General features: G+C 39.5%; 1 protein-coding gene across 2 annotated transcripts in view; it reads right to left on the bottom strand.

Moving 5' to 3' along the window:
- Positions 1–20394, bottom strand: part of ITPK1 (inositol-tetrakisphosphate 1-kinase) — a 1534199-nt gene that overhangs the window by 596293 nt on the left and 917512 nt on the right. For both annotated transcript variants that reach the window (XM_044074569.1, XM_044074570.1), the window contains exon 4: positions 1018–1135. In XM_044074569.1, coding sequence (XP_043930504.1) covers positions 1018–1135 — 118 coding nt within the window. The remainder of the gene's footprint in view (positions 1–1017; positions 1136–20394) is intronic.

The following is a 20394-nucleotide window of genomic DNA, read 5'->3' as shown; positions in this document are numbered from 1 at the left end:
ATTCATATGATAAAAAGTGCTAAACATAAGAGCATTCAGTTAAAATGCAAAGCTATTCTACTGGAGGAAATGTACTCGACACAGTGCCTGTTTTTAAAGTTCAGGTGAAATGAGAAGTTGGTGACACTTAAAGAGAGGTCTACCTTACAAATGATCTCGCACAACTGCATGCTCTCACTAGGAAAGGGAGTGCGTACTAACGGGTACAATTACACAACAAATCTTAACATCAGGAAGTACCACAACTACAGAAAACACAGGAAAACAAACATGCAACACAAAGTAGCTGATAACACTGCCTGTAAATCTTGTATCATCCATTGAAAAGCATACATCCTACTTCCTGTTCTGGAGAAATAAAGCAACAGATCAGTACTACAGAAAACTTTAAACTAGCTATTAAGTACTTGGAGATAAATGAACTATAACCTTTAGGAACAGTAGCCAACAGAGCTAAAGCAGCATGTTGTAAATATGTTGGTGTGTCTCCAAAGATCAGAGGATGAAATAATCACTAACTTACCATTATACATGTGTATAAACATACCAGTCATGCACACACAGCAATCAATACAATACCAAAAAAAGATTAACCTGGGGTTCACAATGAACGGCTTAAAATAATATGAACTGAAACAAGCAGTTCATATGATAGCAAGTTCCCAAGGTGACCATGGAAGAAAATGCTTATGTGTGCTTCTGGCCAGAGAACAGAGGCATTGCTGCAGATGTTCATACACAAATAAGAGTAAAAAAGATGATAACAAATTCAATTTTAATGGTCAAAAAGTCAAAATAAGAAGCAGGCAATAAGTGAGTCTTCTCTCAGCATCCAAATATTTTGACACTGTATATCAACAGTAGTCAATGATTTTACGCTTTTAAGAGAAATCCTAAAATGGCACACTTTTTTCAAGCCTATAAGACAAAAATATTTTATTAACCATTTCCTCATTTTATCTCATACCCCAAAGGGCACACTTTCAAGAACAGATGTTTGGTAATATTATAACAAACCTTTCATGTGGTCCTCTATCCTGTGTATCAGCTTATACGACTTACAGCGGTCCAGCAGGGTACGGATTGCAGGAAATGGATCTAAAACAATTGTTTCTGGGTGGGAATTAATGTAATCCTGCAAACAAGAGGACAGCCATTGATTAAATACTTCATACATGCATTGTTATTCATAAACAACATGCAGTTTACCTTGACGTGTCACACTGAATCAGTATAACATTGAGAAACGCATTAAAAGTAATTTCTGTTAGCATTACTTCACTTTTGTCATAGTCACTACATTTTTTTATCCATCAACAAACTAAATCCAAATTGCATGAGTAGAAAAGAAGTTTCAATGAAGTCAGACGAAGCTAACATGGACCAGTGAGGAACTGAAGCTGTGACAAGAATGCATACCTCTCAGACTATTAAGCATTAAAAATCATAGCACATGCCTTTAAAATCATAGCAAAAGAGTCATAAGGAGGATCAGATCACACTCATTTTTCAGAAGAAATTTTCAAACAGCAGGATATATACTGTTAATTCATTTATGTTTCTTCTCTTAATAAAGCAGTCCCTATCCACAAAAAATATAATTAGAAGTTTAAAAACAAATCCCTGTGGTGGAACTCCCCCATAAATCAATTATATAACAAGAGAAAGAAAAGTACAGTTTTGTACCTACCATAAATGTAGATGTTCGAAGATCCACATTGCTGCAGTCCTAACACTTGGGTAGTCCGCTGTCCCAGTCGGCCCGAATACCAAAGTATATGGCTGACGTCGGTCAAGGCGCATTAGTCTGACGTCAGGACGTCAGGGTACAAATGACCGACGCGCATATCCTCAGTCTTTTTGCCCCAGATGTCAGAAGACCCTAAAAAGATAAGGCTAAAACCAAAAACACACACACTCCTGCACCAAATATATATACAATATACACAAATTTACAAGAGTATAACCTCACCCACACAACCACCCCTAAACACAGAGGGGAAGGAGGGACTGCAGCAATGTGGATCTTAACATCTACATTTATGGTAGGTACAAAACTGTACTATGTTCTTCATACCACATTGCTGCAGTCCTAACACTTGGGTAGAATCCCAAAGCAGAGGAAAGGGAGGCTGGCAAATCATAAGGAAGCAGGAGCTGACAACATGCCCTGCAAAATAGCTGTGGCAAAACCAGCCCTAGATTTAGAGTAGAGAGGAAGGTGGTAATGCTTAGAGAAAGTATGCACTGAACTCCAAGTAGCTGCCTCCAAAATATCCTTAGTTGCCACCCCCCTTAGAAATGCTGTTGAAGTGGCAGTGGCCCTAGTGGAATGAGGCCTAATCCCAGCTGGAATCTCCTTGCCATGATGGGAATAACAAAATGCAATGCAAAACCCAATCCACTTAGAAATAGTTTGTTTTGACACAGGCTTGCCCTGAGAACTCAAAGCAAAAGAAACAAACAACTGCTGAGACTGCCTAAAATCCTTAGTCCTGCTTAAATAATAACGCAACTGCCTGTGTACATCTAAAGTGTGCAAAATCTTTTCCCCTTATTTTGGGGATCTGCATAAAAGGTAGGCAAATGAATAGTTTGGTTTAAAGCCACACTAGAAACCACTTTAGGCATAAAGGAAGGATTAGTCTATCCTTATGAAAAATCAGGAAAGGCTCAAGGCCTGCAATTCAGACACCCTTCTTGCAGATGTAATGGCTAACAAAAAGCAGTCTTCCATGACAAATATTTCAATTCAGCAGTAGCTGCAGGCTCAAAAGGTTGTAGAGTGAGTTTCTCCAACACCCCTCTAAGAAATTGCTTGAACAAAGGATGAGAAAACAATGGTGGGTCACAATCATAGTGAGCTGAAATTGCTGCAGCATGAATCTTAATGGAAGAGAAAGACAAACCTTTGTCCAATAACTCAGTAAGATATTGAAGAGCCACACTCAAATTTGGCTCAGAACATCAAAATCCTTGAAGCTTGACATTGAGCAGATGCGTCCTTCTGAGACAATAGGTGTGGAATCAAAGGTAAGGGCCATGGAGGCTTCTACCAGACTCCTCAGCAATGGGTACCAGTGCTGCCGAGGGCCATCTGGAGCTATTGAGGCAGAGGTGGAAAGGCATACACATGAAGAGTTTTCCAACTGAAAGAAAGAGCATCCACTTTCCAGGCTGTGTGATGAAACCTTTTCGCAAAACTTTGGCAGCAAGATCCAGTTTCCACTGTGGGGATCCATGATTTGCCTGCTTAACACATCTCTGCTGGAGTTCAGTTCTGGGCAGAAACCTTGCTTGAAGATTCAGCTCAGCTGCTGCTTCTCCCCACAAAATCATTGCTTGCCTGCATAGAGGATAAGAATGTGTTCCCCCCTGTTTGTTGATGTACCACATGTGAGTTGTGTGTTGTCTGTTAATCAACACCACCTGCCCTGGAAAAAAAAATCCTTGAAAAGCCAGTAAAACAACTGGACAATTAAATCTCCTCCATGTTGATATCCTTTGAATGCAAGGTATTATTTGAATGACAGTGTCCAAATCCTGGCAGTGCTGTGTTATCACATATTCCAAATGCTGAAGAAGCACGCCCCCTCCTTGAGCCAGAATGCAGTAGATAAGCCAAAGGGCAATGCAGAACTGATAATGAGAATTCCCAGCTCGAAAACAAGAGATACTTCAGCAAAAGTCGATAGAAGGAACAGAAGTGCTTTCTTGAGTGAGATCCACCATCCAGCAGATAAGTGTTGAGGATAGACAGATCCAAAATTGGTCTCCACGTGTTCCCCTTTTTTTTACTAGAAAGAACAGGAGAAAAAATCCTAGGCCCCTTTCTGGCACAGGAACCGGCGCTGAATATATATTTGGAGCAACAGAGAGAGAAATTTGCTTGTGAGCCTCTTTTGTTTGAGGAGGAAGGAGGATGCCTTTGTGAAAGGAGGAAAGGCATGGCAAAAAAACAACCTGCTAAACCCGTGGTGTATGAATATCCATCTTACTATTCTTGGTAATTGTAAACTTAAGTTCTTTTTTTCCAAAACCTTCCTGACCTACCCCTTGACTGGGAATCATAAGCAGGATTTCTCCACCCCTTGGTAGGCCAATTTCTACTAAAACTTGCGCTGCTGAACTAAAAAAAATTTAACAGTCTGCTTTCACATGCTCAGCTAAATTCTGATCCCTCAACCAGTCATGGTGCCCTCACCAGTGGCAGAACCAGTGGCAGCAAGCCCAGAAGACAGAGCAAAAACCACATGTAAAAAATGCTTACCCACCTGTTCAGAAAACCAGACTAAAAGAAATCCTGCTACACTACAATAACTTTCTACCAAAAAATCTACCTTTTAGACTTTTCTACCTTAGACTTTAAATTTTTATATTTCAACATGAAACTGACAATTAAGCTCAAATGGCCAAAGTTTATCTGGAGGAACAGGATTTTTTAACAACAGAAGCCTAACACCTTTTAGGCCCCTGTTTTCTGGGTCTGACATCTAGAACAGGAGGTATAGCTAAAGGCCTATGCTGGGGTAGAAACAAAAAAATTCTAAGCTTTTCCCTGAATCAGAGAAGACCTTCCCATTTAAAAAATTTAAAAAATGCTCATGGAATGAAGAAGTCTCTGAAAAAAAAATCAGGAGGAGAGGAGGAGAAGCAGAAAGATCATCTCATCTACAAAGAGTGGCATAGAACCTTTAATCATTGTAATCAAATCTTCTGCCATCTTAAGCATATGCTTTTCTTAGAGTACACAGAAGAAAGAACTGTAACTAACCTGAAAAACAAAACCTGGCCTGCTGGGGAGAGTATGGTAATCCTATAAGAGGTATCTGTTCCACAAGAAATACAGTTATTCACTTTTTCTGACATCCGCAAAATACTGAGGCAAGGAAAAAAAAAAAAATAATCCCACGGGTACTTAGATTCAATTTGGACTTGGTCTGAAACCTCCGACGAAAATCCTTCTGTAATGCCTGAAGAACTGCAAAATGCTGCTTCTCGGGCAAAAGACTTGCAGCAATGTGGTATGAAGAACATCTGCTTAATACTTAGAAGAGGCATCACTCTATCTACCTAAAGAGCACACTTAAGCAAACTAACAAAGAACTTAACAGAACCATCAGAAAGCGCAAAACTGAGTATGAACTTAAAATATCCACTAAAAGCAAAAATAACTGCAAATCTTTATTTAACTATGCCAGGAAGTTAAGAACTAACGCCCAACAATGTCTGGAGCTAGTCCAAAATAATGCTTTACTCTCTGACCCAAAAGCGATAACTAATAACCTAGCTAACAAATTTTACTCCACACACACACAATTATAGCTATCCTACAGGTTCCACAACCCCAGCCACTCCCTTTCATTACTATGGTACAAGGTGCTTCAGCCCTACCAAAAACTAGGAATACCTCATTCATGGGCCTTGACAGCATACCAGGTTGTCTGATTATCAGTGCCAAATATGGTCATTCTGAATCCCTACTTAAACTATTTAATCTAAGCCTCTCCACTGGTTACATTTCTGAAGCCTGAAAAACATCTATTGTAACACCATTACACAAGGGTGGCTCAACTATGGACCCTGGAAACTACAGACCCACTTAGTCGCACTACCCTCACATGTAAAGCTAGGCAGCCCATTATCTCAGACTTCATTAATCTGGACATTGAAAATCTCTCAACCTCGGACTCTTATCAATTTAACTTTATCAAAGGAAGGTCCTTCCACTTTAACTTCATTAATTTGTTTGAAAAAGTAACTGGAGCAGTGCATACAACATATCTGGACTTGACCAAGGCCTTTGGCACTATTCCCCATGCAAGCATTTTTGATCGACTAGTAAATTTGAACATAAATCCTTATACTGTGTGATGGTTAGCTAACTGGTTGTCTGAGAGAACCCATGTGATTAGAGTAGCAGGTGCCACTTCTGAATTTAAAACAGTTGCCATTGGTATTTCCCAGTGCTCAGTTTTGTACCATCTCCTACTTAGCATGTATTTCTCAGACCTTTAGGCCAGCACTTCTGGCGTACTGGTAAAAAAGTTTGCAGATGACTGTAAATTTGGTGTTGTTATTCGATCTTCAACTGACTCATAACTGTTCCAACACAGCTTAGACCATGTTAACAACAGGTGCAGGACAACAGTATCAAATTAAATGGAAAAAAATGTAGCAATTCATTTTGGTAAACAAAACAGTTTCACTTACCATACAGGAGATGCACCCATCCAATCAGACACAGTTGTAAGGATTTGGGTACTCTTGTTAATTCCTTATCATTTGACCATGTCTCAACAGTAGTTCGAAAAGCCTTTTATCTGGCCCGTATAATTTATAAAGGCATCTCCGCTAGATCCAAAGAAATCTTAATTCCCCTTAACTTATATTAGACTTATGATTTAATATATAATGCACCTTTTGGCATGTACATCTCTAACCATATCACACATTTGAAAGACCTCAGAGATTGAGAACTAAAAAGATCAGTGGCCTCAAAAATCTTGGCTATCAAGAGAGACTGGCAGTCCTTTCTCTGTGCTCAGTAACTTAGACTCCTCTGTGGAGATCTATGTCGAGCCTTTAGTGCCATAAAAGATTCAGCCCTATTAGATCTCCTATTACTTCACAGAATTAATGGTACATCAAATCTCAGTTAAAGGAACTAAACCTTCATCAGCAGATAAATAAGACATGCTGGCATGATAAATTCATATCCCAATGCATTCCTCACCTGTGGAGCACACTTCTACTACATGTGAAGCAGATTAGCACCCTTGTCACTTTCAGGGTAAACCTAGATAATTAGATGGGCAGCCTCAAATTCCCTCCTGGTCTATCTTGTCCTGCCCTCCTTGAGGCTAGAGGGAAATTTTGAACAAGATTTTTTAGCTAGGTTTGAAATGGTCTACAGTCCAAATTTCCTAGTATTTCCCTATGAACCTAATTGTTGCTCACCTCTCTCTCTCTCTAACATAGATGACAAGCAGGTGGGGTATTTCGTTTAGATGCTTTAATACACAGAAACACATCAGGATGAATAGCAGCATCATAAAATACAAATGAACTAGTTAACAGACAGATCTTACATACATACATCCTTACATCTCAACAGCTTACTACAAAATGGCAGTCAGGCTCACAAGTGCTCAGTATTTATACACTTGTGCGAACCTTTGGATAGCTTCTTAAAGGTACATGCGCACATATTGATCTACATCCTCCGTCTTAAAAAGATTGGCCTTTGGGAAAAATACTACAGTTAGACATGCATTATAATAGATATTAGAAACAAAAACCACTGTTCATGTCCAAGTTGCTTCATATCTGTTACAGGATTTAGAGATGCGACCATATCTCGTAACATAACAGTCTACCAAATTTAGCAACAGGGACAGTCTATGATGCACAACACATCAGGAACTTCTGGATTCGTCACAGGAACAGGAATGTTCTCTGGAACTTCCTCTGGAATTGGAACACCAGACAACTCACCCTGAGATAAAGAGTCTTTCTCACAGGCTATGTGCTGTGGTGGTATAGGCTCGGACATCAGTGTCAAATGTTTCCATTTCTGCCTAAACTCTGCTCCTTGTGATTCCACAATGTATAATTTAGGCTCTGGACAAATATTCTTCACAACACCAATCCGATCAAAACCTTTGGATGTTTGCATCCTTACCACTTCTCCTTCTTGTAATGGATTGAGCAGTTTTCTGGTTTTATTGTAGCAGGACTTCTGGGTTAAACGTTTCTTCAACAGATTGGGTTTTACTGACCTGTTATTCTTGACGTTTGGAATCAACAATTGACTACTGACTGGTAATGTGGTTCTGGTTTGTCTCAACAGAAGTCTCTGAGCAGGTGAACCAAGATGTTTATCAAGAGGAACATTTCTGAGATTCAAGAGATTCAGGAAAACATCACTATTGTCTCACTTTGACTTCTCTAGTAACTGCTTTGCACTTTGAACTGCACATTCTACCAAACCATTTGACTGCGGGTACTTAGGACTACTCATGACAAGAGTAAAGTACCATTCTTCAGCAAATCTTTTGAACTGTTGGCTTGTAAACTGCATGCCATTATTAGAATCAAAAATAACTTTGTGCGGACTACCATGTACTGCAAAATTATGCTTCATCTTAGTAATGACAGTACTGGATGCTAGTTTAGGAAGTAGGTCAATCACGAACAAATTGGAGTAAGAGTCTACTAACACCAAATAATGTTGACCATTCCACTTGAAAATGTCCATGGCTACTGTCGGCTGAGGTAGTTCAGGAATATGGTTTAGCTGAAGTGGTTCCTTCTGTTGATTTGGCTTTGTACTATTACACATGGAACAAGATGAAAGTGCTCTCTCAATCTCTTGTGACACTGACTGCCAAAATACTAGCCCTCTCGCCCGTCTTGTGGTAGAGTCAACTCCTGGGTGACCACGATGCAAGATAGTAATGTACTCTTGTTGCAAGGATTTTAGAACAATTACTTTCAGACCTTTCATAATGACACCATTGTCAGCCAAAATCTCATCTCTGTATGGAAAATAAGGTTGCACGTCTTGAGGTAAACTAGACTGCTGTGACAGAGATCCTTGACTGATAAAGTGGTTAAGCCTTTGTAAAACTGGATCTGCAGCTGTGTGACCTCTCAGCTCATCAAGACGTGTGGAAGAAAAATTTCTCGCTTCCATAACTTCAAAACCAAGTTTCTCATTCTCGTGCTGTTCTGTGGTGTTTCTGGGTGATCTGGACAATGTATTAGCAATATAACGAAGTTTGCCTTTCATGTAGACAAGACAAATTATACTTTTGCAATCTCAGCATCATGCATTGCAGTCAGGCTGGAGCTGAATGCATAGTCTTTCTCAAGATAGTGACTAAAGGCTGGTGGTCTGTTTCGATATGGATAGGTGTACCATAAACATAATCATGGAACTTTGAACATGCAAACACAATTGCCAAAAGCTCTTTCTCGATCTGGGCATACTGCATCTCAATTTGGGTAAGAATTCTCGATGCATAGGCAACAGGTTGATCCTCTTGTAGAATGAATGCACCAAGACCAAATTTAGAAGCATCACATGAAAGTGTAACTGGTTTGTGAACATCATAATATCTGAGAGTTGGAGGACTAGCAATTCTCAGGACTTCAAGTGCTCTCTGGTTTTGCTCTAACCAAGACCATGTTACATCTCTATGTGTCAGCTCTGTGAGCAGTGCTGAAAGTTGGCTCAAGTCTGGAATGAACTTACCTAGGTAGCTGACCAAGCCAAGAAAACGTTGCAGGGCTTGAACATTGTCTGGAACTTGCATCTGCAGAATGACTGTTTACAGGGGTCTGGAAGTAGGCCTGTATTGGAAAATAAATGACCAACATAGGTAATTTCTTGTAGCCTAACTTTGCATTTCTATGGATTGAGCTTAAAAGTCACTTGACGTGCCCTTTCTAGACCTTTTCTGAGGTTTCTGTCATGTTCAGCTTCATCATGGCCTCCTACCAATATGTTGTCTACTATAACAGCACAAGGATACCCAGAAAAAATTAGCTCCACTGCATGCTGAAAGACTTCACTTGCAGAATTTATCCCAAATGGCATTCTCAAAAATCTGTACCTGTCAGAGTACTAAAAGTAGTGAGCAATGACTTTTTTTGTCAAGTTGAATTTGCCAAAACAAACTCTTTGCATATAAGATGGAAAAAATACTGGCATTTGGCATCAAGGCTGTGACTTCTTCGACTGTGTGAATTGGATGATGAGGTCTTTTTAGTGCTTTGTTCAAATCTCGTGGATCAATACATATTCTGATGCCATCTGAGCTTTTCTTATGAGCTACCAGCATGGAAGACACCCATTCTGTTGGAGTTGCAACTGGACAAATTACACCTTGTCACACCACTTTATCTAACTCAGCTTTGACTCTGTCCTACCTTCATGAATATTAAAACTTTTCATGCTGGTCTGACAACTAGACTGACCTCTTGGTCTAACTTTATGCAATACATAAGTGGAAGTTTCCCTAGTTTGTCTTCAAAGAAATCAGCACAGCTGGAAAAAGGTACTGGCTGAAATTATAGTGGTCTTTTAAGCTAACATGGTGGACTTCCTTGTTAAATGACAGTCCAATTTTCAAACTGTCTCTAAGCCCTAATAATGACTGTACATGCCTCTTTACCACATAGAATAACAAGTCGTAGCTTCTCCTAGCAGAGTGGCATGAAAGTGCTACTAAGCCTTCAATTTGAATTTCTTCACCACCATAAGCAACAAGCTTCGCACTCCTTGCCAAATCAAGCCTTTCACATGACACATTCTCGCAAATGTTTCTGCTGACATAACATTGCACTTGGAACCTGTATCAACTTTGAGCTCTGTGGGTTCGCCACTTATCCAAACAGTACAAAATACTTCATTCTTTGTCCATGAATCTACTGCATTAACTGTTTCATGAAGCACTGACACACCATCAACATAAAGAGTAGGGTTTACAAAACCTTTTGAAATGATTCCATTTATTGCATTTGTGGTATTGTTGGCCAAAAGTTAAACATTTCTCCCTTTTAGATTCATGACTTCCACCACAATTACAACAGTTGGCAATGAAACTAGGTGGGGTCCATACTTTGAGTTTGCTGACTGACTCATGCTTCACTGAGACTGTGCAAACTCTGGAATTTGTTGGAAAGTTCTGAGGTTTACCAGTGAGTGCTGCAGGGGCTACAGTTGCTGCCATGTGCTTGGGCCTGTTTCTTTTAACCATGTTCTGCGTACTATCAACATGAGCTTTATCACTGTGCCTTCTACAGCTGTTCTCATTTGTGAGCATATTTGTCTGCTTTTCTGTTACCTTGTATATCTCACAAATCTCAATGGCCTTATTCAAAGTTAAATCACTGTCATGAAGCAAAATCTCTCTCAGCATCATCTTTTAATACCACACACAAGTCTGTCCTTTTTCAACTCATCCCTTAAATCACCAAATCTGCACATTTTAGCCTGATTTCTCAGGTCAGTTACATATGCTGCAAAAGGTTCACCAGGCTTTTGATCTCTTGTGTAAAATAAGTGCCTTTCTATAGTAACATTTGTCTGGGGATTACACATTTATCTAAATTTATGTTTTAAAAACTCTGAGTCCTCCCTTGACTCAGCCTGTACAACAATATGACGTTTTTTCCCCCTCACTGGTATAGATAGCTGGTGCATATACAAATTAACATTCTCTTTCTATGGCTTCTGACCCAGCTAAATTAAGTAGAATAAATGGCTTTGTACATGCATCTTTATCAGAAAATACAGTCTGCAGGAAAATGTCGTACTCTTGCTTAAACACTCCAGTTCTCAGCAATATTACTGTCAAACACAAGTGCACTGAGTTTCCGAAATCCATTTGCCTTGCCCACAAAGTATGTGCAAACATACTGAAAATATGGCCCTTGTAATTATGTACGAACAAACTGATCTTTGAGCTTGTAATAACATTCAAATGCACAATGAACTCTTTTAAATACTGTACTTTGCGAAATAACCTCTGTAATGGCAGTATTCTGTGAAATAACTTTATTGTAATACTGCACAAACATGAGAACACTTTATACACGTCTGATAACTCAGATACCTTTGCTTAATACGAAAAATACATGCCTTGTGAAAATGCGGTAGTTTCCTCTTATTTTATTAGTTTTATGCAATTCAGATTTTATTTCAAATATCTTCTGTAGTAATTCTAATATTTTTATCAATATCTTACATATTGGTTTATGAGAATATCATTTAGAACATTCTGTATGCCTCGTTTCCTATTTTGCGAATAAGAAATACTGCTGAGCAAGTTTTAATACTTGAAATATATTTCTGACCTGCTTTGCACAGTCTGCACATTTTAGGGATGATTCATTACCTCTTGTATATTCCACCAGTTCCAAGCAAGTGTCTTAAGTCATTTTAGCCATGCTGCCTCTAACATCATGCCACTTGTCTTTCTCTAACATAGATGACAAGCAGCCGGGGCATTTCATTTAGATGCTTTAATACATAGACACACATCAGAATGGATAGCAGTATTATAAAATACAAATGAACTAGTTAACAGACAGACCTTACATACATACATGTTCACATCTCAACAGGTTACTACAAAATGCCAGTCAGGCTCGCATCTGCTCAGTATTTATACACTTGTGCAAGCCCTTGGATAGATAGCTTCTTAAAGGTACATATACACACACTGGTCTTTACTAATGAACCTTACTGTATGAAGAAAGTCAGTAAGTTTAGGAAGACGAATGTAAATATGATGGCAAATAAAGTCAAGTGCAATGTTTAAAAATTCACAGCTGACAGGTAAGCAAACATGGATACAGTTAAGGAGTGGCACAGGCCTACATACTCAGTAAAAGTCTGTAAATAACTTAAAACGTACTGCTTAGAATTGTGAGTATGGTTACGGAAGGGTTAGGGAAAAAACAACACCTCGATGACAAAGAGAAGGGCTGGTGAAAGAGCACAACATGGATGGTGGAGAAAGACTAGTAAAGAAATATCACTTCTGCTGCTCAGAACCATGACGGACATTGTGAAAAAAGTACAGTGTTGTACCATTCAGTTGATACCAAGGCTGTTAAGCACATTACGGTTAAGAACTGGAAAGCAGCATCTTAACAAAGGTATATTGGTTAACAAGTTAGGTTTTGAGAAATATAAATTACTATTTCAAAGAGTGGTGAAATGTGGTGATGATGCTATGGTACTTGTAAACAATATCAATATGTTTATGAAAGTGCTAATATTGTCATACATGACTATTCAAGGGTTAATCCATGTCCAGGTTGGTGCAATTGTACTACTTACTGCAGGAGATGTTTAAGTGGTTGTGTGTGACAAAAGAAGTTACTGCCAGCACAGCTAACTGGAATTTTGTAAAAAAAATTATATGTCATTGCTGAAAACTATGATTTATACGAGAATCTTGTGTTAAAAATGTATTAGAACTGTATGTCATGTGTATATCAAACTGTTCGTACAGATGTTTGTGCTGAAAAAGTATTTATAGAGTGCTGTGTCTGAAATGTAACCACAGTGTGTCCTACTGGAAGAGAAATTAAATGTACCTGCATGAATGTAACTGTTTAAATGTATATGCATAATAGAGGAAACTGGAGGGTTAACCTCAGTACAGCAAACTTTTGAAATATGAAATTAAATTACTTTATAGGCTATGCAATAAAGAATCTAATTTTCAAGTTTTCAATGCAGCTAGAGACACAAAGTCTGTACTAGAAAGCTTTCTGTATTGTCCTTGGAGTGAACTAATTGCTACTTTTGAAGCATAAAGGAATCCAATTGTTTTATGACTTCCAGCGTCGGCCAAAATATCTTTGGAAAATCCCTTGTATGTATATTTTTACAGGTAGATGCTAAATGCTGCCAGCTTCTGGCAAGGGGGTTTTGGCCTGGGAACTAGAAGTCAGACGGCCAGAAGTGATGTCATTCTGCAAGCTATTCCAGCAGTAATATATTAGATATTAATCTGAGAAGTCTGTTAGTGAGACAGAGCATTCTGTATTCTGTATTGGACCTGACAATAAGAAGACCCATTCACCACACATCTGCCTTGCTCTTATGAAGCAAGTTTCTAGGGAATAGTATAATTCTCTTAGATTTAGTGAAACTTAGTTTAGATGTTTTTTTCTTTATTTGCATGAGTCTGTACTGCAATGTTATTTTAAATATCTCCTATGGTTTTGAACTCTGATGACACTGTGAATATATACAGAGTATTTTTCTTGTTCCTTTATTTATTATTATTAAATATGTTTAAACCTTTTATTGTGGCTGGTCTGTGTATAGATATTTAAGTTTTGAGAGTACTTGTATATTTATATGGTGACACTGTGTGGGCTACTCCTAATAGTCTTGCTCTTGGTCAAACTACCATTTGTATTAGTATTAATGTTACACAGTAAGACTGGACACCCTTTATTAAGGGCCTTAAAGCAGCTGATAAGTGACTGGTGGCAGTGGAAGCTACCTTACAATCTGGGCAGAAGGGGGCATAGATAATTAACATGTGCCAGCCTTTCCCAGGTGTGTGTGTGTGTGTGTGTGTGTGTGTGTGTGTGTGTGTGTGTGTGTGTGTGTAAATCAAACCTCAAAGAGTGTGTGTGTCAGCTACTTGGGCAAGGACATGAAGCTCTGGTTTGACAGAGAGGGTGCTGGAGGTCTTAGCTTGGTCACTCATCTGAGATCTCAACTCTATATCTGTCAGTGGGGATTCTTATTAGATAATCAATAACCTCTGAAAAGAATGCAAACTCTCTGGGATCTGGCAGTCTACTTCAGGACTTGGGTCACAAGGTGGAATCAGCTGCTACCCCAACTGTGGTGGGCTAATTTGTCCCAGATTCAGAAAGTTTTTTTATATCATCAGTGATGGGAGTGCATGAAATCATGATCTTCTTGCCCACCACTGGGTGAGAACAATGATTTTTTTGATATTTGTTACCCAAATTCTGTAATGAGAAGTGGGCCCAAAAGAAAGGTGCTCAGGAATTCAACCATGCCATGAGAACATGCCCTGCGTTCTCTGTGTCCTGTTTCGAGTGGAAGAGTGAGAATATCTAAATCTCCCTAGTGACAAAAAACGCAATTTCCAGACTGCCAATTTCTGATAGAGCTGGACTAAACACGGTCCACCAAACTGTATTTACTTAAAATGCTTTCATCCTCTTTAGTTATTATGACATCATCACAATAAAAAAATGAAACTGTGACAGAAAACAGCCTGATATTTAATTGACCATGATTACACAGCACTTACAATGTTCAACAGTGCATTTAACCATGTATATGTCTGAGCATTCAGTGGTCTTTACAGGGAAAGGACCAGCGAACGTCAGGGCATTATTAAAAAGTGGCCACATCCAGAATCCAAGAGTCTTTTGTGATGGTTTTTCAAGGCAGGATGAACTCAGATAACAATCCTCCATCATTCACCCTCATCCCCCTTCAGGGAAAACATCATACCAGAGTCAGGACTATGGTGAGATTACTGGAGGGGTCATTCTTTTGGGTGACTTAGCCAAGAAAGGCAGTCAAAAATGTGCGGAACTTCAGTGTCTTTTTTGGATGGTGGACAAGCTTCTTCGTCTTTTAGAGGTTGGCCAAGCCTGTAACAGGCAGTGGACGGTCATAAAGACCGTTCTAAGTTGTGATTTCATGTTCCTTCTTAAAGGGATCATTGTCCATGTTCTGCTTGGTTGGCTGAGGAGCAATTCCTCTCCCAAAATGGGCACCCAGGATCTTGATTTTGAGTTCCTCCCTAATACACAACATCTGACATGCCATCATGCTTGTAGTTGTAGTTAAAAGCATCTGCATAAACTTACAGGAAAACACAAAGTAAGCTATACTACGACACAATCTTCTGAAGGTTAGTCCTAATCAACTATACAGAGGTCCTAAAGCTTAGTCCACAACCTTGTTAACCAAATGGAACTGCAGCCTGGATAGGTGAGATAAACACCTGAGGGTTTTAACCTCATCAAGGCAAATTACTACACTGCCTTACCATACCTGCGCAAAGCTTTGGACTCATTATCCAGTTCCAAGGTGGTAAAGTGCTGTGATATCTGAGACATGCTGGACCAAAGTGATCACACAGAAGTCAGCACCTGGAAACACGTACATGTACTTTCTAACTATCCCTGTAGCCGGCTTGGTTGAAATAGGCATCCTGACAGTAATTGTCTCATGTTCACTGACAATTACATGCTACTTAACTGCATCTCTCACATTTTATGTAATGCTACTAGAGGCAAAACTCTCACATTAAGTCACTGCAAATAACAAGCTGGTTGTCAGTACCACACAATAGCACACTAAACCTATTACATGCATATCTGACCAAACACATAGACACATGTTAACATTCTTAAAAGTAACCTACCTAAACCACAATGGCCACAAAAATTTTACCTAAGAAGCAAGTACTCTCGGCAACCAGAAAAACCCACAACATGGACAGCACCCACCTTGAAACATAATTTAAAGGGTCATAGTGTCTCAACTCAAAAGACAAATCTCCACACAATCCAACATCCTAATCCTAGGTGATTCCATTCTGAGACACGCTGATGCACCACTCACCACGGTGGGCAAGGACAGGGTCATGGACATGTGACTACCATATTGGCAGGATTCACCACAACACTTGCAACACAAGTACACACAAGACACAGTCACAGTACATTTGGGTGAAAACAACTTGAGGCATACCTCCCTGGACTATATCAAGACACATGATGGAGCTCTCAGAATATGTGTCAATGGCAGGTATGAATTTACAAGAGAAGCATTTTACCCTCACTAAGAATGATGCTGCAATATGAACAAAAGATTACTGACCTCAACAACTGGCTTAGCATTTGGTGTCAAAGGGGGTCCAATATATACATCAGCCTAGGATGAATGGTAGACAGTCCTAACTGCTTGGCCAGGGACGGCATGCAGCTATCTCCCAATGGTTTAGTACACTAGCTAAAACTATGGCCACCACCACAATGCATTTTTTAGACAACATCAGTCCTCAAACGCTGCCAACATAACAAAACAAGTATGGATACATAAAGGTATTTTTGCTCAGTGCTAGCAGGCTTAACAAGAAACTCCACTCTCTACAAACACTGCTCACTCTGGAACACACTGATATTTGCATTGTTAGAGACCTGGTTCAAAACCATTGAGGGTACTCCATCAGTACTTTAAGAAGGAACATGAAATCTCAACTTACATATGTTCAGGCCCAACATACTACTTAAAGGCATTAAAAGTGATGGTGTCACCATATTTAAAAAAAAAAAACACATTCACAGACAGACTACTTAGACAAGATAACAATCTGGAACACCATATCCAGCTTACAGTTACTAAGACATGGCTAACTACAGGATCTCCTCTGTCACCCTCACCCCATAAACTCATACCTAACTAATTTACAATCTCTCTGCATTAAGCCAAACCCATTCTCCAAAGGGACCTTAACCACCACCTCTCTATTAACTGGGAGATGTATACATCCTCTAACATGTACGCCAAGAGATTTCTGGACTTAATTAATACAAATTCCCTGCACCAGCTAGTCCGTACCCCAACCATGACTGATCAAATCTTTTACCTGGTCTTCACCAATGGGAGACAGCTCTGCCCCCTACCAACTGTAACTACCTCCTTGATCAAATCAGATCACAAATAAGTCCTGTTCACCTTAAGACTAAAGCCAGAAATATCCTTCAATAACTCTGCATTCAGATTCTGCCAGGGCTCATCTACTGAAAATGAGTGATGACCAAACTAACTTCAGCATCCCCTTCCAATTCTATGCGCCCATCGCTTATGTGGAATCCTTTACTGACATGTTCCATGCACGTATTAATAGCTGCAAATCTGCATCCGTCCCCCTCTGAAGCAATTACATCAGACTCAAGAATAAACCCCTGTGGTGGAACACAAATATAACTAATTGTGCATAAAAATACATGCAACTCTCAAGACACAAAAAGCATTTGCTAAACTTACACAGGGAACTCTAGACCCCGAGCAAATCAACCAATGCCAGATACAAAGTAAAAATTGCCACCCAGGCAACTATAAAACCTTCTTTACCAATGTTAGAAGCCTTAGAATCAATGCCTAGTACTGTGTAGAGCCAATAGTATATATATATATATATATATATATATATATATATATATATATATATATACTAAGACACTGGGGACATAGCCAATCTATTAGCAGTTAAATTTAACTCTAATTCCCCCCATTCCCAGACCTCATACCTGCAGCTACACCCCCACCCAAATCGCTCGTGAACAAGTCCTCAAGGCACTATACAAGGCCAACAGCACTGCTTCTAGACTTCTGGGGAGGGTGCCGACCTGAGTGGATGCATTTCATTAATTTAATGAGTGAAGAACAGCAGGAATACGAAAAATTAAGGAGACTGGACATCAAGACTTATTCTTTGATAATTCATCTAAATTCCTAAAACCACAGAAAATGAGGCTTGGGCAACAAAAGGTAGGAAGAACAGTACTACAGATGAGATCACCAAGAACACAATAAATGATAAACCTAGAGGCTGAGAGAAATGGAAAGGGAACATTATCAAAATCTATACAGTAGAACAGAAAATGAGAAAAATTGGTAGGTGAATTTAGAAAGCTTCATGGAGGGTCTAGATTTACTGCAGTTCATGAGAAAGACGATATGGAACTAACGGGTCCAATAGCAACGTTGGAAACAGTAGACCAACTGACTAAAATGGCCTTAGGAAAATCTCTGGGGGATGATGGTAACCTGAGTTATGGAGAGACAAGAGCTTGAATGCCAAAAAGGCATTTGATGGGATCATCTGGAACTATTTATGGAAAGTTCTGCACAGAATGGGTTTCAAGGGAAAGTCCACAGATTTGGTTAGGAAAATACATATAGGATTTACAGCAAAGATAAAAGTAAATGTGTTATAAAACAAAGAGATATATATATATATATATGGCAATATCCTCTAACACACACACACACAGTGTATGTGATATATATATATATATATATATATATATATATATATATATATATATATATATATATATATATATACACACACACACATGCACTGTGTGTGTGTGTGTGTGTGTGTGCGCACGTGTGTGTGTGTGTATAGCTATCTATTTTAGATACATGTGTGTGTATATATATATATATATATATATATATATATATATATATATATATATATATATATATATGGGTCTACTTCAGTTGATCGAACTTTTACAAGCTCGAACCACATATGGCCGAGACCATATGTTCAAACTTGTAAAAGTTCGAAAACTGATGTAAAACCACAAAAAAAAACAAAAAAAAAACGCAAAATTAAACGTCTATAGTAGGGGGCTATGCCCCCCTGCACCCCCCACACCCCCCTTACTTAAATATACCAACTCCCCAGGATCACACTACATTGTGGAAATGGGAGATAGTACAGTTTTGTACCTACCATAAATGTAGGTGTTCGAGTGTACACCCTGCTGCAGTCATCACACCTGGGTTATCCTGTCGTCAGTCGGTCCCGCAGTCAGCCAGAATTCCAAAGTCTTGGTCCGGCGTCGGTTGCTGTCGCCTCTTCCCTGACGTCAATGCTCCAGGGGTATATATATATATCATCCAATGCCATTTTCTTCAGTTTTTCTTGCCCCAGATGTCAGGTGCCCCCAAAAAGGTGGTCAGTAATTAGTACCAAATTAAGTAATATTTGCACAAACACAAAATCCCTCCAGCTATAAGCAAATACATCAGGAAGGTATTGTAGAGATGTAGCCAGTTAGATCAGAGGGGATGGAGGGAGGGAGGGTAACCTGGACTGCAGCAGGGTGTACACTCGAACATCTACATTTATGGTAGGTACAAAACTGTACTATGTTAATCGTGTTACCCTGCTGCAGTCATCACACTTGGGTAGAATCCCAAAGCTAAGAATGGGTGGAGGAGTTATAGAGGGTTAGAGGAGGCTAGAAGGCCCTGCAGAACTGCAGTGGCGAAGCCAGCCCTAGTCTTAGAGTAGAGTGGTAAGTGATAGTGTTTGGTAAAGGTGTGTACTGAACTCCAAGTTTTAGCTTCCAAAATCTCCTTGGTTGGAACCCCCCTGAGGAAGGCTGTAGATGTAGCTGTTGCCCTGGTAGAGTGGGGCCTAATGGTAGCAGGAACTGGTTTTCCATGATGGGTATAGCAAAAACGAATGCAATGTCCTATCCATTTGGAAATGGTTTGTTTTGATATAGCCTTCCCTTGTGAAGCTGTAGCATAGGATACAAAGAGCTGGTCAGATTTTCTGAAAACCTTAGTTTTATCCAAGTAGTAACGAAGTTGCCTGTGAATGTCCAAGGAATGCAGGAGTCTTTCTCCTTTGTTCTGTGGATTTGGGAAGAAGGTGGGTAAATGAATGGTTTGATTTAAAGCCACACTGGAAACCACCTTAGGCATGAAGGAAGGATTAGTTCGTAGAGAAACTCTGTCTTGATGGAAAATGAGGAAAGGTTCCACTGCCATTAGTGACTGCAGCTCTGAGACTCTTCTAGCTGAAGTTATTGCTAGCAGCAGGGCAGTCTTCCATGATAGGAACTGTAGATCTGCAGAGAAAGCTGGTTCAAAGGGAGGTAGCATAAGTTTTTCCAGAGCACAATTGAGGTCCCATGTTGGTATAGGTGCTCTCCTGGGGAGCCTAATGTTTTTTGCCCCTCTGAGGAACTGCCTTTAAAGTGGATGCAAAAATAAGGGTGGATCCATATTGTAGTGGGCTGAAATAGCTGATGCATGGATTTTTATGGAAG

Source organism: Protopterus annectens, chromosome 6.part0, assembly GCF_019279795.1.
Source record: "Protopterus annectens isolate FY-2018-M chromosome 6.part0, PAN1.0, whole genome shotgun sequence".
Classification (NCBI taxonomy): Eukaryota; Metazoa; Chordata; order Ceratodontiformes; family Protopteridae; genus Protopterus; species Protopterus annectens.
Note: the sequence above shows the minus strand (reverse complement) of the source record. Positions and strands in the feature narration are given on the sequence as shown.